Source organism: Monocercomonoides exilis (genome assembly GCF_001643675.1).
Source record: "Monocercomonoides exilis strain PA203 chromosome Unknown scaffold35-1074681, whole genome shotgun sequence".
Lineage (NCBI taxonomy): Eukaryota > Preaxostyla > Oxymonadida > Polymastigidae > Monocercomonoides > Monocercomonoides exilis.
This window is the reverse complement of record NW_027150580.1, coordinates 1,045,759-1,070,000: the sequence shown is the minus strand read 5'-3', so window position 1 is coordinate 1,070,000 and position 24,242 is coordinate 1,045,759. Positions and strand designations below refer to the sequence as shown.

Genomic DNA, 24,242 nt, shown 5'->3' with positions numbered 1-24,242 from the left:
ACTTACAAACCGAATTGAATGCGAGTTGCTGCGCAACGTGTAACAATTGGCGACACACACATATCGCTCGCCTCCACCCCAAATGCTCACCCCTTTTCTGATAAAGAAGGAAAAATGACTGAAAAAGGGGGTCATTCAGATAGACTGAAAAATGAAAATATTTTTTTTAAAAAGAAAGAATGACCAGACAACAAAAAGAATGTGTGTTTGGGAGGTGTTATGACAAAAGTTAAAAAAGAAAAATAAAAACAAATTGCACCTTTCAAAACCTCGGATCGTCAATTCTGAGCAAAATCGATAGATTTTGCCTGCCAACACAAAAAAATAAAAATTTAAAAAATTGCATAAAAATAACTTACAAACCGAATTGAATGCGAGTTGCTGCGCAACGTGTAACAATTGGCGACACACACATATCGCTCGCCTCCACCCCAAATGCTCACCCCTTTTCTGATAAAGAAGGAAAAATGACTGAAAAAGGGGGTCATTCAGATAGACTGAAAAAATGAAAATATTTTTTTAAAAAAGAAAGAATGACCAGACAACAAAAAGAATGTGTGTTTGGGAGGTGTTATGACAAAAGTTAAAAAAGAAAAATAAAAACAAATTGCACCTTTCAAAACCTCGGATCGTCAATTCTGAGCAAAATCGATAGATTTTGCCTGCCAACACAAAAAAATAAAAATTTAAAAAAATTGCATAAAAATAACTTACAAACCGAATTGAATGCGAGTTGCTGCGCAACGTGTAACAATTGGCGACACACACATATCGCTCGCCTCCACCCCAAATGCTCACCCCTTTTCTGATAAAGAAGGAAAAAATGACTGAAAAAGGGGGTCATTCAGATAGACTGAAAAAATGAAAATATTTTTTTTAAAAAAGAAAGAATGACCAGACAACAAAAAGAATGTGTGTTTGGGAGGTGTTATGACAAAAGTTAAAAAAGAAAAATAAAAACAAATTGCACCTTTCAAAACCTCGGATCGTCAATTCTGAGCAAAATCGATAGATTTTGCCTGCCAACACAAAAAAATAAAAATTTAAAAAAATTGCATAAAAATAACTTACAAACCGAATTGAATGCGAGTTGCTGCGCAACGTGTAACAATTGGCGACACACACATATCGCTCGCCTCCACCCCAAATGCTCACCCCTTTTCTGATAAAGAAGGAAAAAATGACTGAAAAAGGGGGTCATTCAGATAGACTGAAAAAATGAAAATATTTTTTTTAAAAAAGAAAGAATGACCAGACAACAAAAAGAATGTGTGTTTGGGAGGTGTTATGACAAAAGTTAAAAAAGAAAAATAAAAACAAATTGCACCTTTCAAAACCTCGGATCGTCAATTCTGAGCAAAATCGATAGATTTTGCCTGCCAACACAAAAAAAATAAAAATTTAAAAAATTGCATAAAAATAACTTACAAACCGAATTGAATGCGAGTTGCTGCGCAACGTGTAACAATTGGCGACACACACATATCGCTCGCCTCCACCCCAAATGCTCACCCCTTTTCTGATAAAGAAGGAAAAAATGACTGAAAAAGGGGGTCATTCAGATAGACTGAAAAATGAAAATATTTTTTTTAAAAAAGAAAGAATGACCAGACAACAAAAAGAATGTGTGTTTGGGAGGTGTTATGACAAAAGTTAAAAAGAAAAATAAAAACAAATTGCACCTTTCAAAACCTCGGATCGTCAATTCTGAGCAAAATCGATAGATTTTGCCTGCCAACACAAAAAAAATAAAAATTTAAAAAATTGCATAAAAATAACTTACAAACCGAATTGAATGCGAGTTGCTGCGCAACGTGTAACAATTGGCGACACACACATATCGCTCGCCTCCACCCCAAATGCTCACCCCTTTTCTGATAAAGAAGGAAAAAATGACTGAAAAAGGGGGTCATTCAGATAGACTGAAAAAATGAAAATATTTTTTTTAAAAAGAAAGAATGACCAGACAACAAAAAGAATGTGTGTTTGGGAGGTGTTATGACAAAAGTTAAAAAAGAAAAATAAAAACAAATTGCACCTTTCAAAACCTCGGATCGTCAATTCTGAGCAAAATCGATAGATTTTGCCTGCCAACACAAAAAAAAATAAAAATTTAAAAAAATTGCATAAAAATAACTTACAAACCGAATTGAATGCGAGTTGCTGCGCAACGTGTAACAATTGGCGACACACACATATCGCTCGCCTCCACCCCAAATGCTCACCCCTTTTCTGATAAAGAAGGAAAAAATGACTGAAAAAGGGGGTCATTCAGATAGACTGAAAAATGAAAATATTTTTTTTAAAAAAGAAAGAATGACCAGACAACAAAAAGAATGTGTGTTTGGGAGGTGTTATGACAAAAGTTAAAAAAGAAAAATAAAAACAAATTGCACCTTTCAAAACCTCGGATCGTCAATTCTGAGCAAAATCGATAGATTTTGCCTGCCAACACAAAAAAAATAAAAATTTAAAAAATTGCATAAAAATAACTTACAAACCGAATTGAATGCGAGTTGCTGCGCAACGTGTAACAATTGGCGACACACACATATCGCTCGCCTCCACCCCAAATGCTCACCCCTTTTCTGATAAAGAAGGAAAAAATGACTGAAAAAGGGGGTCATTCAGATAGACTGAAAAATGAAAATATTTTTTTTAAAAAAGAAAGAATGACCAGACAACAAAAAGAATGTGTGTTTGGGAGGTGTTATGACAAAAGTTAAAAAAGAAAAATAAAAACAAATTGCACCTTTCAAAACCTCGGATCGTCAATTCTGAGCAAAATCGATAGATTTTGCCTGCCAACAAAAAAAATAAAAATTTAAAAAAATTGCATAAAAATAACTTACAAACCGAATTGAATGCGAGTTGCTGCGCAACGTGTAACAATTGGCGACACACACATATCGCTCGCCTCCACCCCAAATGCTCACCCCTTTTCTGATAAAGAAGGAAAAATGACTGAAAAAGGGGGTCATTCAGATAGACTGAAAAAATGAAAATATTTTTTTAAAAAAGAAAGAATGACCAGACAACAAAAAGAATGTGTGTTTGGGAGGTGTTATGACAAAAGTTAAAAAAGAAAAATAAAAACAAATTGCACCTTTCAAAACCTCGGATCGTCAATTCTGAGCAAAATCGATAGATTTTGCCTGCCAACACAAAAAAAATAAAAATTTAAAAAATTGCATAAAAATAACTTACAAACCGAATTGAATGCGAGTTGCTGCGCAACGTGTAACAATTGGCGACACACACATATCGCTCGCCTCCACCCCAAATGCTCACCCCTTTTCTGATAAAGAAGGAAAAAATGACTGAAAAAGGGGGTCATTCAGATAGACTGAAAAATGAAAATATTTTTTTTAAAAAAGAAAGAATGACCAGACAACAAAAAGAATGTGTGTTTGGGAGGTGTTATGACAAAAGTTAAAAAAGAAAAATAAAAACAAATTGCACCTTTCAAAACCTCGGATCGTCAATTCTGAGCAAAATCGATAGATTTTGCCTGCCAACACAAAAAAATAAAAATTTAAAAAAATTGCATAAAAATAACTTACAAACCGAATTGAATGCGAGTTGCTGCGCAACGTGTAACAATTGGCGACACACACATATCGCTCGCCTCCACCCCAAATGCTCACCCCTTTTCTGATAAAGAAGGAAAACATGACTGAAAAAGGGGGTCATTCAGATAGACTGAAAAATGAAAATATTTTTTTTAAAAAAGAAAGAATGACCAGACAACAAAAAGAATGTGTGTTTGGGAGGTGTTATGACAAAAGTTAAAAAAGAAAAATAAAAACAAATTGCACCTTTCAAAACCTCGGATCGTCAATTCTGAGCAAAATCGATAGATTTTGCCTGCCAACACAAAAAAATAAAAATTTAAAAAAATTGCATAAAAATAACTTACAAACCGAATTGAATGCGAGTTGCTGCGCAACGTGTAACAATTGGCGACACACACATATCGCTCGCCTCCACCCCAAATGCTCACCCCTTTTCTGATAAAGAAGGAAAAAATGACTGAAAAAGGGGGTCATTCAGATAGACTGAAAAAATGAAAATATTTTTTTTAAAAAAGAAAGAATGACCAGACAACAAAAAGAATGTGTGTTTGGGAGGTGTTATGACAAAAGTTAAAAAAGAAAAATAAAAACAAATTGCACCTTTCAAAACCTCGGATCGTCAATTCTGAGCAAAATCGATAGATTTTGCCTGCCAACACAAAAAAATAAAAATTTAAAAAAATTGCATAAAAATAACTTACAAACCGAATTGAATGCGAGTTGCTGCGCAACGTGTAACAATTGGCGACACACACATATCGCTCGCCTCCACCCCAAATGCTCACCCCTTTTCTGATAAAGAAGGAAAAATGACTGAAAAAGGGGGTCATTCAGATAGACTGAAAAAATGAAAATATTTTTTTAAAAAAGAAAGAATGACCAGACAACAAAAAGAATGTGTGTTTGGGAGGTGTTATGACAAAAGTTAAAAAAGAAAAATAAAAACAAATTGCACCTTTCAAAACCTCGGATCGTCAATTCTGAGCAAAATCGATAGATTTTGCCTGCCAACACAAAAAAAATAAAAATTTAAAAAATTGCATAAAAATAACTTACAAACCGAATTGAATGCGAGTTGCTGCGCAACGTGTAACAATTGGCGACACACACATATCGCTCGCCTCCACCCCAAATGCTCACCCCTTTTCTGATAAAGAAGGAAAAATGACTGAAAAAGGGGGTCATTCAGATAGACTGAAAAAATGAAAATATTTTTTTTTAAAAAAGAAAGAATGACCAGACAACAAAAAGAATGTGTGTTTGGGAGGTGTTATGACAAAAGTTAAAAAAGAAAAATAAAAACAAATTGCACCTTTCAAAACCTCGGATCGTCAATTCTGAGCAAAATCGATAGATTTTGCCTGCCAACACAAAAAAATAAAAATTTAAAAAATTGCATAAAAATAACTTACAAACCGAATTGAATGCGAGTTGCTGCGCAACGTGTAACAATTGGCGACACACACATATCGCTCGCCTCCACCCCAAATGCTCACCCCTTTTCTGATAAAGAAGGAAAAAATGACTGAAAAAGGGGGTCATTCAGATAGACTGAAAAAATGAAAATATTTTTTTTAAAAAAGAAAGAATGACCAGACAACAAAAAGAATGTGTGTTTGGGAGGTGTTATGACAAAAGTTAAAAAAGAAAAATAAAAACAAATTGCACCTTTCAAAACCTCGGATCGTCAATTCTGAGCAAAATCGATAGATTTTGCCTGCCAACACAAAAAAAATAAAAATTTAAAAAATTGCATAAAAATAACTTACAAACCGAATTGAATGCGAGTTGCTGCGCAACGTGTAACAATTGGCGACACACACATATCGCTCGCCTCCACCCCAAATGCTCACCCCTTTTCTGATAAAAAACGCGAAAGCATTTCGCGTTTTTTATCAGAAAAGACGTTCGCATTTTGGATGTCGGACTCGCGCAGAGCGTAAAATGAAGTTTCTTATCGTGATCTTTGTTAATATTTGATTACAGCTGTTTAATCATTTTCAATGATCTTTTGTATTATATTTGTATGCTTTCTAAATGATCAAAAAATTTATTTTTCACATATTGAAATTTCAATCTATTAATAAATGAAATTATTTTTTTAAGTATATCTCACAGTTAAGTGCTAAATATCAATGTCAAATTTTCATAAATATCTACTTATTGAAATATTTACACATTTTTATTTTTCTAAATTGTTCATATTTGTGGAAATTTTATTTGTTATACAATAATTCACTTATTTATTTTGTTTGAGTTTACGCAAAAATTTTTTTATTCCAATCTGGTTAATTACGAAGTGTCTTTTTCAACAACTTTCATTCATTTTCAATACATAAATCAACGAAAAATGTCACCTAATAATGATGTGAAGTCAGATAGAAAAAAAAATTTAACGATTAAAAATTGAATTTTTAACATAGAAAAATGGTTATGATCTAGATCAAACATTTTTTTTAAAAAATTTATATTTAATAAAGAAGAAGGAATTAGTGGTTGATGAAAAGTTACGTATATGGGTAATAATATGAGAGGAATTGATTGATATTAAAATCAGAAATTAATTGATTCAAATTGTGGAATGATATGTTAAATAAAATTTTTTCTGTCAAAATTTTCATAATTATTTTTAAAATATCTCGATAAATAAATTTTTCTAAGCCGTGAGACTTTACCAGAGTGTTAGTTGGACTATTTGTGAATTTTTGAAGTCAGGGTCAAAAATTCGAAAAATGAGAAATTTTCATTTTTTCTGATTAAGTTGAATTTAGCTCAAGTTATTCATAAAAATAGAAAAATTGGTGAAAATCGGTTTTTATGAAAGTTGTGATCGAAACTTATGAAAACACAAAAAGTTCGGATAATTCGCGAATAGTCCGCTGAATTTTTTTTTCGGGCCAGATTGGTCTGGTTAGAGAGAAAATGTCATAAGAATATTTTAACTGAAAAAGTGGTGATCTTAGATCAAGGACCGAAAAATATGGGGTCTCAGATTCCTTTGATAATTGGCAGGTGGCAAGGACGTGGGCCCCTTATAAACATACTCGAATCTAAATTTTTTCTGTCGAGCGGTTGTGGCAGGGCAGTGCGGACAAGTTGGCCATTTTGACTGAAAAAATGAAAAAAATTTTTTTTCTCGAAAATTTCAAAGTCGATATAAAATACGATTAAGCACATGAATACGACTTCTAATGTTGTATATTGACGATTTTTTGTTGGATACACTTATTTGTAGTTTTTGAGTTTTAATCGAATTTTTGAGTGAAAATGTTCATTTTTGAGGTAAATCGAGTATAACTCCAGAAGTAACAGCCAGATAAATTTGAAATTAATATATGATATATGTGCATATAGTGCGGTAAGAGCATGCATATGGGTGTTGGTGGTGGGGGTCTGGCAGGCGGTGCAGAAAAGAAATATATTTTTCATAGTGACTGGGGGTGCTTGGTTAGTGAGGTCACAGAGAGTGAACCAGGGGCAAGTGGCTGAATCGAAACACATATGACCGGCACAGTAACCCATGCCCGGATGTGGCCAAACGGCGTTTCGATCGGCCCAGTGGTTGCTGAGAAATCCGATCGGCTAGTTGTTTTGAGTTCGGTTCTGATTTTTCACATAGAAAAATGACTTGGGGGTATTGACTTGGTGATGCTGTGGAGTGTGAGAGGAGGGCAAGTGATCGGAGTTAGAGGGATATGTTGGGGAATGTTAGTGGAGGTAGGATGTGGTGCAATTACTAAGAGATTGGGTCAGCGGATATTCCTCCACACATCAATCAGTATAATTACTATTTGAAAATTGAATTTTTTCTTTTATAATTTTTTTTTGAAAAAATTTATTGCAATGTTAAACCTGCCATTCAACTTTTTTATTGCATTGCTTATCATATTATTAAACAAACTTTATTACTGCAACATAAAAATCCACTTTCGATAAATTGCAAATAAATAATATTGATCAAATCAAATTTTCATGTTTTAAAGATCCTATTTTGGAACATGTTGTAAATCAGTAATCTTCTTCGTCAAACAAAGTAAAATCATCGTGCAACTTTTCTTCAGCAACTTTTTAACACGTAAATCTTCTATTTAACAGCTTATAACTTTTGGACTTGCATCTTTTTCCATATATTTCAGTAATCAAATAATTTGTGAATGATGCAAAAAATGTTGATTGCATACTCAATGTGCACTATTTCCGGCTGCGCAAATAAACATTCTTCTATGACAAAAGCATTTCTTCTGACATTCTTCCATCTTTGCAAAGAAATTCGTCAAAAATAGTTTAAGATTATCTGCTCATTCAAACCATGAATTATGATTCAAATTGAGATCGCTTTCGAAATAAGCATATACAGTTAACTTTCTTCAATTGTATTACCAGTTTGTAATATTTCATCTTTCTTTTTGTACATTATCTTTCTAATCATATAAATTACTATTATTTCCAGAGATTATCTTATATCAAAACATGAAACATTTTTAAATCATTTCTTTTCATTTTTATCTTGCTAATTCAATCTCATGAAAAGAAAAATTTTTTCTTTTGTTGAGTACAAACAGTTTCAATAATTTAATTCATTGAAATTGTTTGAAAGCAGATAATATTCCAGTAACATATAAGCTATAAATAATAATTCATGATAATTTGCAAGCATATTCACATATTTTACGCTCAATAAGATTGGCATTGACTTTCAATTGAATTGTATCACTTTTATTTTGAATTCAATTACCAAGTTTCCGCTTCATTTGATAATCTTTAGTTTTCATTCATATTTAATGAAGAACAATATCTTTATTTCCATCATTAGAAACTTTCGCAAGTTATTCAATTTCGTTGAGAAAGTTATAAAACTTCATTTTTGTTTGCCAAACTCTTTATTTTTAGTTTTTATTTGTTTTAATATTTCGTTTCAAAAATGCTCAATAAGAAACATAACAATTATGAACTTTCACCGTTAAAACAATCGTAAATTGTTAACCTTCTGAATTTCATTTTCAGATGATGTTTTCACAGAATTTTAAAAAACAAATGAACGAAAATCTCATTCCAATAATGAATCAAAATATTTCTGTATGCATCTTATTAAATTGGAGATATTAATGAACATTCTTTTCAAAAATTTATTTGAAAAAAGTGAAATTTCCTTTCATCCGATCATGTTTTCCATTGTCAATTTATGAAAATGTCAAAAACCTTGCTCCTTCTTTACTAAATCTAACAAACACTGCAGTAATCTAGACTAAATGCATAACAAATAGTTGCAAAAGCTGATTAGTGTGCTTCTGTAAATTTACTCTGCTTTTAATCCAACAAATTTTTTCCTCAACGAAAATCAATACTTGGCAAAAATGGAAAAGTTTTCATTGAAAATATCATTTCTGGATGCATGGCAAAGATCATTCCCAAGTATTCCCTTCAAGCGTGTTTGTTGTTTCACCGAAGTTGAACTTCTTCTTCATGTAATTATCCATATTTCTTCTTTGACACGAACGTTCATAATCTTACTGATAATGACAAAGATCTAAATGAATTTGTATCAAACTTTATATTATGTGTTCATGCTTTTTTGCTTATTTTCTTTGTTCAACTTTTCTCAGCGATGGATTTACAAAACTTCAATCTTCATCTAGTTTTGTATATTGCTTCCGCATTCAACGAAAAACTGAAACACTTCACCTTTCGATTTCAATTGTCATATCGCTTTTTTTCTTTTGCAATAAATTTCTTTGCAATTAACATTTCTCTTTCAAAACAATAAAATTATTAAACAAACCTTTCTAAATAGTCCACCTTTGTTAATAGATAATTCCTTTCGAAAAACTTTGTAAATAACACTAATTTATTTTGTTCTTTCCAGAATTGAACGATTCCATCGAATTCCTTTTATTTGACAAGAAGCATTCAATTATTCTCTTTTTGTTCATTCTTGACTGAACAAAATGATTGAATTTTCAATATTCATCTGTGACGTATTTCATTTCTAAAATATACTTTGATTTTCTGTTCATTTTTAACAGAACCTTTCTCGAACAGTCAAGTTTTCCATTTCTTGCTTTTGAAAGTGTATGTAATATTTTCATTGACAATATTTGATGTGAATGATAAAAATATTTAAAATGGAGCAAGCCTGTCAGCAGATTAATTTCAATAAAGGCAAAAAATTCAATTTCCAGAACGTCTTTTCAATTTCTTCTCTTTGCAATTAACAACAGAAGAAGATGATGTTTTCTTTGACAACTCTTCAAGCGACTTCTTTTTCTTTGTGAACGAGTCCGATTTATTTCTGTAACTTGCACGGATTAACTCATCAGCAGCATTCAGATCTTCATCTTCGTCATCAACTATGCTTATCGTTAAATCATTGTTCATCTGCTCATTATCGCAACACACTTCTTCTTCGTTTCTATCATCTTCATCGTCTTCTCTGCTGTCTTCGCATTTGATTTCCTTCCATTCACTTGAATCCGAGCAACTTTCAGAATCATCAACATCTTCGGATTCACTTGACTCATTTCTTTGTAAACTGCAGTCATTCGCATCATCCTTTATGACTTTTATTGCGTGAGTATTATTTTCCTTGGCATCGTTCTCATCCTCGTCATCATGTATTATTTTCAAACAATGCAACACTTCGTCCCTGGAATATTCTGGGTGCCTTCGCCACTGCTTCTTTTGCAAGTTTCGCCAACGATCTTTAAGATCCTGACCACTTCTTCCATCGAATTGAAGCGACATGTCGCACCATCTCATTTTTTGCTGCTTACACCTTCTGAGCAGCTCATCTTCTTCCTTTGTGAAGAATCTTCTTTTCTTTTGCTTCTTTTTCACCTTTATGGCATTGGAACTTGTGGAATTTTTGTTGTTCATAAGTAATCTATTTGGAAGTTGATACGGGTTGTCTGATATAACTTCAACAGATGATGGTGAAGAAGAAGAACTTGAAGTTGCACTGCTGGAAGATTGTGTTGAAGATGATGATGTGCATTCTTGGTTTGATTGTTTTCCTTCTCCATCTGAGTTCGTGTTTGTGGATTCGCTCCCTTCAGTGTTTTCGCTTTGACCCTGTGACTCTTCATCGGATTGTTGAATTGAGAGATCATTTTCATTTGAAGATGATGTGCAGTTGGATGATGCTTCTTGAGGGAAACTGCCTTTTAAATCTAGACTGCGTCTCACAGGATAATCACTTAGATTAACAAAATCATCAACCAAATTGTCAAGATTAGCTAATGATTTTGACAATTTACAAACCACGTCTTGTCGAATGATTTTCATTCTTATCGTGTGAAAGTCATTTTCCTTCAAAGCTCTAAAAAGAAGACTTTTTCTTTTTGGTGAATGCACGCTTTGCTCTCAAGGAAAGGTTTTCGTTCTTGTCGATATAAGCTTTAGCACATTTCTTCCATTGGTTTCGAATTTCCCTTTCACCATCTTCCAAGTGCTTCATTGCATCATTGAAATGATCATTCACTGCATTTCTAAATGTCTGAAATTGTTCTTTGATTGTTCTTTTTGGGTCTGACAACTTGATACTATGATATGCAGCGATAGAAGTTAGAGCCAGATCTATTACAGTATCTCCAGGCTTGGGATTCACTAATCTGGAGCATACCGTTATTTTCTTGGAGGTATTTCTGACGTAAGTTAACTGAGCCCTGCCAAATGGGACCCAGTCAGCGACGTAAGCAGTGTGTTCAAGTATCCCTCTTAACTTTTCTTCATCTGTTCCGGCTACCATAATTGCAGTACAGATGAAGCCTGCCCTTAAGGAGTGAAAAGAAAAGAGTTTACAAGGGTACCCTGCTTGCTCTGATCTTTTTCTGAACCTTAAGGACATTGCTGCTGGGCTCATGTCCCACAGCTTTTTCGACAACACATTCTTCGGCCACTTTTGTCTCGTTTTCAAAGATAGATGGTGGTTAACCTGCAAATGACGCTCAAGCCAATAAACAGGATCTCTGACTTGTTCATGTAAGCTGGTATGAGCAAATCTTCCTTCGATCGTTACAGAGTGGTTAGAGTTTGGATGTCCCTTCAGCCTTCTCAATCTGATTTCAACCAAGATGCACTCAGCGTGTAAATCCGAAATTGTTACGTTTTTAACATCCTCTAAAAAAACGTTTGCACATGTAATTGACCTAGCTCCGCAGTGAACAGCAAATAGAAAAAGAGAACAATCAAAATCAAAAAACATATTACCAGAATTGCTTCTTTCAATGATAAGGGCTACATCGTCAAGCAGTGCCGCTTCTTTTCCTTCTCCTTCCCTTTTGTAGCATCCGCTTTTTCTGACAGAAGAAAAAGCAGATCGAATTGTTAATTTAAGCTCACTGGAAAAGTCGAATTCTTTCGTTTGTTGAAGATGTTGTGATTTTAAAGATGGAATGACAACATTTTCAACACTTTTAATAGAATATAAACATTCAATGCAGAGAAATTGAATGAATGAAGAGATTGTTGATGATTGTATTGGAAAAGGTTGGCTTTTAAGCAATTTCGCATATGGAACGTAAAGTTTTTCAGCCCATTTATATTTGCGATGGAGAGAAGGAGATAGAATTGTAACTTGTTGAGAATAACGTTGTAATGTAAGCGGTTTGCTTTTTTTTAAGGTTTTTTGTAATTTTGTCTCCCTTTTTGTTGCTATCCCGCATTCAGCAAAAAACTCATCCCAGTTTGAAGGCATTTCGAAATATGGTTTGTCCAATTCTTCAGCTTCTTTATCTTTTTCAAATATCCCAAAAAAAATATAAATTAACAAAAATGAAATCAACAAGATAAATATGCAAACATAAATATAAAAAAAACCTTCAAAATGATTGCTTTCAACCTGTTTCAAGTTGTCTAACTTCTTGGTTCGAATATTAAACAGCAAATGTTTTGATCGAGGTTGTCGAAAATTTAAATTTGACATTTAAAAATGTTATTATGGGTTGTAATATTTTTTAGTGTAATAATAATGAACAATTCCTGATAAATGAATACTTTAACAATTCATAAAAACTTTTAAATAAAAAAACTCAATAATTCATTTATCTATATAATAACAGTTTTTCTTTATTTCATTGGATTAATTTTTATAAAAAAAGTTCAATCAAAAGATTATGCAATTTGAAATAAATAAAGTTAATGGAAATGTGAATAAATAATATATGTCGCAATTCTGATGATTTTCGTCATTATAATGCTTGTCAATTTTTGGTTAAATCAATTGAAATCTATGATTTAAATGAACTCGGTTCTTGAAAATATGAATATTTCAATATTACAAATATTTGATTTCGTAAATGAAAATCAATAATGAAATTATCAATTATTATTTACAATATTACAAAAATTTATTTTACAACCCGAAGGAATAAATTAATTAAATAACTATCGGATGAATTATGATATTTATTATTAATTGTGTTCTTTAAAATAATCCATTTTTCTCACTCAATATTTCGTTCAAAATATAAAAGAAGCTTTTCTGACAAAAAATAGACTTGTTAATCTCACTTGATTGCTTTTAATCGATTTTTTTTTCGTGCACTTTGCAAATAAATAAATATTTATTAAAATAATAAGTTTATTTCCATTCAAAAATTTTTTCCAATGTTTTTTCAATATCCCACCAAATATCAGAGATTTCGAAAAACAAATAATTTTTCCGTTGTTTACAATTAATGTCCTTCCTTTTCAAGTACACAGAAATTTTTCCAGAATTTTTTTTATTTTTGTCATTTTTAACTTTTTCCATAGACTTTCAAATAGAAGAAAAATTGATTTTCTTTTAATTTTATTCTTAATTCTCACAAATCAAGATATCGTTTGAAAAAGTTCAAAGCAGCATGAAATAATCAAATTCACTATGTTTTCAACAATAAACATTATTATATCGATTTTTTACGAAAATTCAAAAAATACATTTATTCTAATAATTTCAGTCAAAGATATTATTCTTCAATATCTCAACGAATATGAGACAGATAAATTCTTTGATCTCATTGCTTTAACATTTATCTCATTGGCAGGCAATTGTTGCATTTATAGTTTCATTTATTAATCAATTATTTTCAAACAATTATTCAACTAGGTTATGTTTTCAGTCACTTTTCATATTGAAAAATGAGAATTCATATATTAATTTTTTTTTCGATATTCATTTGTTAAATCTATATGTCTTTAACATATATTACAGGCAAGGATATATGCTGCATTAATGATTTTTTCCTCCGCACAAATATAAATATTTACAAAATTATGTAAACTGAAGTATTTTTTCATAGAAATCATACATAGACAAATTTTATGAAAAATCGAAAAATTCCATAAAAAATTTCCGAGTTTTCAGATAAAAAAGTGATATTCGTTAATAACATGCAACGATATATTAGTACATATGGAATTGGAGATATCATTCAAATAGTCATAAAAGAGGGATTTTTGCAAATTTGGAAAAAAACACCAAAAAATCGAAATTTTTGTTTTCGCAATAACTCGACAAATAATGGTCATAACGAAATTCTGTTTCATGTGCAGTTAATCACATGACATATGTGAATATTTGATCACATCAAAATCGTTGTTAATCTCATTTTTAGAAATGTCATTTTTCGACATGATACTAAAAGGTCACTTTTCGGATCAAAATTTTACAGAGATATGCAACAGATTCCAATAAATCATATTCCATACAAATAGCTACATGAGTGAATTAAACGTTCATAATGAAAATATTCTCCAACTCGATGCATAAAAGGGGAAGAGTTGTAAAACCTAACCCTAACCCTAACCCTAACCCTAACCCTAACCCTAACCCTAACCCTAACCCTAACCCTAACCTAACCTAGACTTTTGCTCGTCGAGCTTAGGGGAGCGCTATTATTTTTTTTTTATTTATTTAAATTTTTATTTTTTGATTTCAATTAAAAATTGCAAAATTTTTTATTTTTTATTTGAATAAATCAAAATTCCCATATTATAATTTTATGTAATATAGCATTTGCAAAAACTATGAAACGAATTGATTTTGAGTGATACATCCTCAACATTCGTTAACAAATCATTCTTACGTCTTGTTTCATGTATGTGCTGTTTTCTTTACATTTATTTTTCCGTTCTGATATGTTGCACATTTTGTGATAGATTTCTTGACTAGCTGTTTGTATTTCGTGCAATCATCGTAATATTCATTACAAATCTTTTACAGACAAAAGATCTTCATCACTAAATTTTATTCTTCATCCGATTTCATTCCATCATAACAATTCGCAATAATTGTGACATTATTTTTTCAGATCTCAATGAATGCAACAAATCAAGAGAAATCTTAAAGAAAATATTTTATCGTTCATTCAATAATTGTTTTTCAAACCTTTATGCAACAAACAACAAGTATCTCTTCTAGTCCTTTGTTTTCCGAAAGTTCGTAAGCAATTTCATGATAATTTGAGAAATACTACATTTCATTTTATATCACTCTCAATAAAAAGTCAAAAAAATTATCAAATAAATTGAATATTTTTATTTTTTATTAAATATTGATGTCAAACCTTGATTTCATTAAAACTTCAAATAAAACTAGACTGAATTCAAGTAATCATAATGACATTAATCAATGAACTTCAATGAAAATGTATATTCTTATTATTATCAACAGTTTATCTTGTTGATAATGAAAATCATCGATGATGTCCTTTCAATTAACGTAATGTCCTTCTTGATTTCATTTCAAGCTCATTCCAGCCAATTCTTTTCTTCCACAACAGATCCGAATAATATCATCAATTGTTTTTCACAACGAATTTGTGCCAATGCGTTGAGAAAAAATGTCGACTGTCATTCATGTTTCATATTCGATCAAACTTCATTTCATGAAAATTTTTTCTTTAGTGGATTTTCCTTTATCAGCATTTTTCCATCTTTGCATCTTGTTCCAGCTTAACAAATTACTTTTTTCTTTTTGCGCTATCTTCGTTCATCTTTTAACTTCATCACAGCTATTTCGTTTGCTCAAAACATAAATTCTTTCTTTTAATGTCATTAATCAATGAAAATATAAACATTTATAAAATAACTTTCGCTAACAATGCACACACTTTTTATATCATCTAATGTTTGAATGACTGCTTGACAAAATTCTGATTTGTTTGAAAAAAACTTGCTGTATCAAATTATGATCACAATGAATACCATACAAAAAAAATATATAGAACAAAACATTCAATAACAATTTATTTATCGAAATCAGCAAAGTGAAATAAAAATGAAACGCAAAATCCTTATTTTGTTTGAAAATTATTCTTCAATTATGTTAAAATCTGTAATAGTGCAGTCTGATTCACATATTTTTTGTCTCATTTATTTTGTATTTTGTTCTGCTTTCTTCCTCATGCAAATATCGAACATCTCTATTCAATAGAGTGAATGCAAAGATTTATCCATGCGCACTGTTGAGAATTACCTTTGAAACAGAGATTATTTGAAAAAAAACCAAACCAAGTTATGTGTTCAAACAGAATTGAAAGAAACTGATTCTGATTCAAAACTTTTGCTATTCGTTGTGCTTTGTTATTTGGTATTTGGATGCATCGTGAAATATCTTTTCTGCATTCAGATTGAATGAAGATGCTCCAACAAAATGATTAAAGAAAGCAATCATTCACATTTCACATGATTCAAATGAATTTTCCAATTTCATCATTCAGCAGTTTTTGGTGAAATAGTACTTTGCCCATTTTTGTGTTATCATGAATAACTTTTCTTTAACTAAAACAATTCAATTTTGCTTTTGTTTTCTCGTTAGAATAATCGATAACAACATGATCTTCCAAAAACCAATTCATTATTCTTTGTACTTGATGATTGTTTCATTCGACTTTCTTTAATTCCTCTTGTTCAGATGACAAAGAAATTAATTATCATCGCCATTTTCAACGATCGAACGGAGACAAAAAACAAATCTTTCTAAGAACATTTCTCGAATCGCCATTTGTTTCTTTTGCAAAACAAATGAATAACAAAAAACTCTTGATAAACTCAATTTCTGAAAAATGTTGCAATGCATTTGATTGTGAATATATCTCATTTAAAGAAGAAACGATGATGAATGACTTGAATGAACTCATTGATATTTAATGATCAACCATCACAATTCATTTGTTTGTGATCATCGTATTCGTTCATTAAATATGCGTTTCATGGATTCCTATTCTAATTAGCTTTCATTGTGCTGTCTGCAACCTCCTTCCATCATTGAGAATGTTCACCAGGCTTAAAACGTCAACAACAAGTTTGCTTTTGTTTTCCTACTCAAATCTAATTAAATTATCCTTCATTTGTTGCAACATTTATCTCAGTCCACATATATAATCTTTTGTCACAGAAAGATTGGTGTTTTTAATGTTGCAAAACACGAAAAATTAAAAACTCAATTTAAAACATTTCACGCTTTTATTAAAACCTCTCTTTTTATCGGAATGTTTGTGTATGAATTAATAAAAAACAATTGTACTGATTGAATATGAAAAAAAGATAATGAGAATATAAACAAACAGTAAGCGCCCTGTGGAAATGAACTTCCAAACAATAATAAAGAGTGTCAATTCTTCTCTCCTCCTTTCTCTTTCTCAGGTGCAGAGTTCAAGTTTCCCAATTGTGGATGATCCGTCTTAAATTGTTCATATTTTGTCATGGATTTTGAATAGTCACTCATTGATCTATCTTTCGTGATGTGTCGTATTCTATCTCTGCAAGAGTTTGCAGTTCTTTCGAATAATTGCTGACTTGCAGTTTTGAAATCTCCAGACTGCAAAAAACTTTTCATCAGTATCCGATCTTCTTCTGCTGTCCATCTGCGTCTTGATTTTTGTTCCAAGTATCTTGTTGATGGGTCTATTCTCTCTAAGTGGAACTTTTTCTTTTGGTCTATGAAATTTGAGTTTCGTGCTTCCATTCAAATACTCTTGTATTCCTGCTAAATATAAACGTACTGCTTCCACAACATTTTTATTCTTCTTCAGTTTCTGTAATAAATCGATTCTAGCTTGCTTCATGAATGTGTTTCCCTTTTCACACTTAACATTATGATTATTCAAATACGATGAAGCAGCCAACCGATTCAATCGGATTACGCAATTATATGGATAAAAGAACTCACTGCACGTGGCTTTTATTATTTCGAGAACATAAAAGTCAAATGCAAGTATAATTGATTCCTCCTTCCAAATTGGCTCATTTAATTTGATGTTGTGATATATTGCAGGACTTGTTAAAGTCATATCATAGTAATCATCGGATTCAATTGCTTCATCCTGGAATCCAAGCCTATTACCAATTATTACAGCCTTCTCAGTCTCTTTCACATATTCCCACTGGGATTTTGAAATGAAGGCCCAATTACCTACAAAAGCTGTCGCCTCAAGCACCTGTTTCCTTTTTTCCTGGTTTTCCCCTGCTTTTAGCAAAGCTGAGCAAATAAAACCCGACCTAAAGGAATGAAAGCCAAACAGGTTATCAGGATAACCTGCTTGGACAGCTCTTTTTTTCAGTCGAACTCTCATTGCACCCTTTCTAAGTTGCCAGATAAATTGCTCCTCCAACTCCTTAAGCTCCCATTTGTCAAAATTGGTTAGGGAGAGTCCAAACTCCTCCACCAAATACTGCTCCAGCCACCATATTACGTTAAGTTGATGCTTTTCGTTAATTGCTCCTTCCACCGTAACACAGTGATTGTCACCATTCCACCCTTTCCCACACTCAAGATTAAACGTAACTTTGATAAAATTTGAGTTGGGAGGAGAGTAAACTCGGATGATATCCTTCAATCTTATATGAGCACATGTTTGTGCTCTCGCTCCCGTTGAAAGAGCAAACAAGAACAAGGAAGCCTCTTGGGGCTTCTCAACTATCCAGTCGGGATAGCATTCTAAAATACGTTGCAAATCTGATACGATGAGAGGCTGTTTTTTCCATTTATTTTCATTCTCCTCTCTCATTTTTGGCAAAGGCAATCCTTTCTTCTTTCTTTTTCTGATCCATGTTTTGATTTCCATTAATGCTCGATGAACTTTCATTCTGACTTTATCCTTCACAGGTTTTCCAGTTTTTGTCTCAGATATATTGAAAAGAGATGATCGAATGCCATTCTTTATTGTTTCAACAGAATAACCGACTGCAGTTCCAAGCAACTTCATAAATCCATACACAGGTTTTGCCTTCAATGGGAAAGGTTCCTTCTTTGCCATTTTGCAATAATCAATGAACATTCCACAAACCCATTTGTGTGTTTTAACAGTTTCGTCACAGAATGGTAAACCCTTCTCCACATATGGTTGTAACTCTTCTCTTGAATAGGATCTCAACATATCTGAAAACTTTGTAGGAGAATCATAAGCATATCTTTGTGTTGTCAATGCAGGGTTTGTTGAAGGTGATGAAGAATTGTCTGGAAGAATATCTAACATTGTTGCATTAATATTTCCATATAAGTCTTTGAAATCAAGAGCGAATGCATCTTTTGATTCAAATGAAACTTTTTCAGATATCGCCTTTTCCTTTTTCTCCAATTCATCCAATTTTTCAGAAATAATTGACAAATTCTTATCATTGACAAGAACTGAGACCTTTCTTCTTTTGGATGATTGCATTGCGGACCAAATTGAAGATTTTCTATCTTTGTGCCTAATTTTTGAAGGATGGCAATCACAATATTGAAAATCACAATTTGTTTCTGTTGATTCGGAATCTTTCATTTCATCATCGTCTGTGTTTTCTTTTGTTGATAGAGAAGATGAAAACTCTTCATAGCATGAATTGGCATTTTCCATGTCTGTTTGGCAATCATAAGTGTTATCATCTGTATCAGTTTGAGAATCTTCAAAAGATGACTTTATAAGAGAAGGAAGTTTTTTCATAAAATCAATCTTTGATTTCCTTTGAGTTGTGCTGCAGTCGACTTCAAAGCATTCATTATCTTCCAACGAAATATTTTCTTCGTTTTGACTGTCAGGTTTTGTCTTTAAATTTTCTTCAAGAATTTTCTCTCTTTTTTCGCTCTTCTTTTCAATTTTATTCGAAATAAACTCGGTTCCATCTTCTTCCATGAATATTCTTTCAAAAGTGTCACAACAAATGTTGCTCGTTGAAATCGAACAAGATGCAGAAGCCGAAGCTGAATTTCTTTGATTGCATATCGATTCTGTAAATGGATTTTCTGAGATTTCTGAGAAAACATTATCTTTTTCTTTTTTTGAAAAGTTAAAGAATGAGATTAACTTAGATTTAAACGCAAACCATTTTCTGAGGAATTTGATTTCTTTTCTGAATATTTCGCTCTTCTGTGTTTTCTTTTTTTATTGCTTGTTCTTTTCTTCTCATTCTGCTCATGTGCAGTTTGAGAAGATGGGTGCGATTTCTTCAAATTGAATTCCTGTTTTTCCTCTGCCTTATTCTGTTTCGCGTTTGTGCAAGTATCGTCTGAAGATTCCATGTGTTCCAAACATTTCTTGTCCAAATTTTCTTTTCGGGATATAAAAAGAGGTCTCGGATATGGAGATTTATGTTGATAATCTCGAAGGTGATCTAATGAAGGTTGTGGTGAAAGATTTTTTAACAGCGTTGAATAATAATCCACAGAAGGAATTTCATCTTCTTTCATGAAATTTAGAAGCCAGTTTGAAATTGAATATGAATAAGGCTTTTTCTCTATTTCTTTTTCATTGGACGCTGCTTCTTCTTTTTCTTGATCATGTTGTTTTTTATAAGCCAACCTTGGGCAATAAAACATTGGTGTCGAAATTACAGATTCGTATTCTTGTGTAGTTGAAGCCAGATGCAATGGAGAGCTCGGACAAGGAATTGAAGAAGAAGATGAAGGAGAAAATGGAGGTGAAAAAGAGTGAGAATATGATGATCGCGGTGATGGAGAATGAGAAGGAGAATGATGAAAATAAACTGGAGAGAATGGCGGAGGAGAAAAAAAACCAGGTTGTGAAGGGGAAAGAATTGCATCGGATGTTGTTTCATCACTTTCATCGCTGTCGCTGCTGTCATCTTCCGAAGAAAATGTTTCTTTCTGAATTTTCCTGATTTTTTCTATTATTGAAGTTGATAATAAAATTAATATTATAATTTTAAACATTAAATCAAATACAAACTTCCGATTTTTGTATTCTTATGACTGTAATCCAGAAGCAATTCAGAATTAGTTTACAAATCATTAGAATATGAAGTGCATACGTATTAATGCGATAGGCTTGAAAGCTTTGCATTCAAATTGTTTGCTCAGTAATAAAAAATATTCTTTTCTTTATTAATATTTTTGATCAAATCACAATATTCATATTTTTTGTGAACAATTAGAAAATTTTAATATTGAAATCATGCAAATAATTATTCGCTATAAAGTTATTTATTATAGTCAATTGGAATTATCTTCCAAGTCAGTTTTTCAGAGCAAAGAAAAAGTTCATAAGTTCAAAATAATTGTTCATTGTTGTTTATAGACTTTTTAATTGAAAAAAGAACCTGCCAAACAGCTATAAAATTTATACAAATCAGATGATTCTGTTGAATTGAAATGTTAAAAGGCTCACTGTTAATGGATATCAATAACTTTGCTTTTATTTTCAATTTTCATATGCATATAAGAAAAAGAAACAATCAATAGTCAATAATGTTTTTTATTAAAAACGACTTCACACCCGCTTAAAACACTGAAACACTGATATTGATAAGTGTACGTAAACCAGTCAATTAAAACCTTTTCTGTTGAAAAAATTTAAATACATTATGATCAAACTTTATTATAAAAATGATATTTAAAAAATCATAAATCTCTCTATGATTTGTATTTTACTCCAAATATACCGGTTCAAAAAATGAGCAAATTTTGTTAATCAATATTTTGCTACGATCTGGATCGTCAGATCAAAAATTTAATCAAAAAAAACGTAACCCTAACCTAAACAAAAAAATTTGTACAAATGTTTTTCTTTTTTCATTTTTTTTTTCTTCATTTGATTCTTTATTGCACACAGGAAGAAATGTTCTTTGAAAAGAAGGAGTTTGAGTTGGATCTGTCAATGTTTGCAGATGATTCTGGTGGATGTGAGAAGGCGATGGAGTGGATTGAAAGGAGGAGTGTTGAGCTGAGATGTTCGTCTGAAAAGCGTTGACGGGAGTGATTGATGATGATGCGATTGGAGAGAGAAGCTCATTCATCATCCTCATCATCCTTTCGCAAACCTCGTTCCTGCTTATAAGGACATCGTTTCCGCAAGTCGGGCTAAGAAAGGCAGTCAGTTGTGTTGGAATTTGCTGTTAATTGATTAAAAATGTTAATGATTCTATTATTAAATATTTTTTTAAATAATTATATTTTTGCAAACTTCATTAAATATAGAAAAATGTTGCTGTGGTTTCGGAGTTTCATTTAAATAATCATTCATATTCTGAAAAATATTTTTTGTTTTATTTTATAATCAAATAAAAAGCAACAATAAATAAGAGCACACATCAATTTTTTCTGCATTTTGTAATGAAATGCTTGTTTGTTCATATTATTCAATAGCATTATGTGGAAATTACAATTCTAATCGTTTTTGAAAGAAAAGAGATTCAGAATCAAAGAAACTTTCTTCAAAATAAGTTTAATAAAATATCAAAATAAAAAAACCAATAACTAATTGTGGGCTAGATAGTTATGTATTTCATTCGTAAATAAATGAAAAGTGACACCATTGAAAACTTAAAAAAATATCTAATTGTTAATAGTTAAATATTGTTAATATTGCTTTGTTTAAATATTTTAAAAAATTTATAAAAATAAGTTGGAAGAAAACAAATAATTTTTTAACATTCTTAAATACAAATCGTTAGAGACTTTCATATTCTTTTCCCTTATTGGTGTGCATTCATCAATGTTTCTGCTTTTTATTTTTTCAATATTATTCTTTCAGTAAACATCAAAAATAATTCCAATTTCGAGATCCAAAAATATATTGATTTGTGGAATGAAAATTTTTCATTATTTGATTTTAGTTCAATCAATTCATATTTTTACTAAAATTTTAAAAAATCTACAATTGAATAACAATACGTTTTCCTAAAAATTTTCATTCATTCTGATTGAAAATTTTTTTTAACTTTTTGGGTTAATGAAAAAAGGAAAAAAATACGTTATTAATATTAAATACTTGATATTTTTCAATTTTCAAACAGCGTCAGAGTGATGATATTAAAAATAGAAAAAAAAAATACTTCACTTTATCTTTCATTAAAAAAAGAACAGTTTTCTTTGAGAAGGAATGTTTTATAAGTTTTTATGTGAATCGAAATTTTCAATAATACATCTTCGAAAAAAATAGAATATTTTTAATAAATTATGAATTTCAAAACCTATGTATTTCATTTTGAAACTGAATTTTTTTTCGAGATATAATTATATTAGGTGATATTCATCAAATATTAACATTCTCAAATGGGGGAAAATACGGACTTTCAAGCTTTTTTTGCACAACGCATAGAAAAATTACTTCTCTCATAATTTTATCAAACTTTATCGGATATCAAAATAAAATGAATTATCATATCCATTAATAGGTATCATTGATATCACAAGATAATGTTTTGTGCCCTCACATATATTGCAATGAATGAACTCATTTTTATCGAATTTTTTGATCACAAAAAGTCAACAAAAATTGCGTATTATTTCAATGAAAAAGCTTAAACATTATTTTTAATCCCCATGTCACTATAATTTTCATTTTTCGTTAGTAATTTGAAGTGAAAAGAATGATTTGTTAAATAAGTATTCATTCATTGTTGAATGAAATTTCTTCGTTTGTGGTTCAACTCCTTCCTCCTTTACGTTGAATTTTCGAGAAATAGTTCTTCTTGAAGCCTTGATATCCGTTTCGTTCTTTTCTTTTTAAATTCCAACTTTATCTAAAAAGTTTTTTGAAGCCATTTTATTGAATCTGAAAACTATTGCTCCAGGGTATTTAAGTTGACTGCAAGAGAATTTGATAACTTGCAGAACAAAGAAATTGAAACTGTCCAAAATATCTTCGAACTTCCATTCGCTATGATTTAATGATAAGTTGTGAAAAACTTGTGGATCTGATAAATCTTCACTGAAAGGTTTGGATGATTCGATCAGTGCATCAGGAAATCCGGCTCTATTTGCTACAACTGTTCCACGAAGTGAGTATCTGACACTCTCTTTTTCACTTCGAGTTTTTTTTTCCAATTGCCAATATAAGATGATGTCTCCAATGCACTTTCTTTAAGAACAGGTTTATTTCCAGTCTTTTAAAGTGAAGAACAGATAAAGCCGGATCTGAATGAGTGAAAAGCAAATAAATCTTCAGGATATCAAGTTTTTTTTCGTTTATTTTTGTATTCGAACTTTCATTGATTCTTTTCTTAACCCCCAAACACTTCGTTTCTCAACTCTCCAACATTCCAATCATCAAATTGTGTTAGTGATATTCCAAACTCTTGAACCAAATTCTCATCAAACCACCAAGCATAGTTCAAATCATATTTAAAGCACAAATCACCCTCAAACGTAACGCAATGATCATTACCTCTTGTCCCTTTTCCAAAAAACAAATTGAACGTTATTTTCACGAATGACAATCCTTCCTTTACGAATACTCTCAAAATATC

General features: G+C 31.2%; 2 protein-coding genes across 2 annotated transcripts; both read right to left on the bottom strand.

Annotated features, from left to right (window-relative positions):
* Positions 1 to 9,743: 9,743 nt before the first annotated feature.
* On the bottom strand, positions 9,744 to 11,319 carry MONOS_17886 (uncharacterized protein; the record flags this gene model as incomplete). The annotated part of the gene is made up of 2 exons (XM_067870850.1): positions 9,744 to 10,807; positions 11,115 to 11,319. 2 exons carry the CDS (start codon positions 11,317 to 11,319, stop codon positions 9,744 to 9,746), a joined length of 1,269 nt encoding a protein of 422 aa, XP_067724033.1.
* Positions 11,320 to 17,308: 5,989 nt separating this feature from the next.
* On the bottom strand, positions 17,309 to 19,669 carry MONOS_17885 (uncharacterized protein; the record flags this gene model as incomplete). Its single annotated transcript, XM_067870849.1, has 1 exon — positions 17,309 to 19,669. The coding sequence occupies one exon, from the start codon at positions 19,667 to 19,669 to the stop codon at positions 17,309 to 17,311; it is 2,361 nt and encodes a 786-aa protein (XP_067724032.1).
* Between the last annotated feature and the right edge of the window lie 4,573 nt (positions 19,670 to 24,242).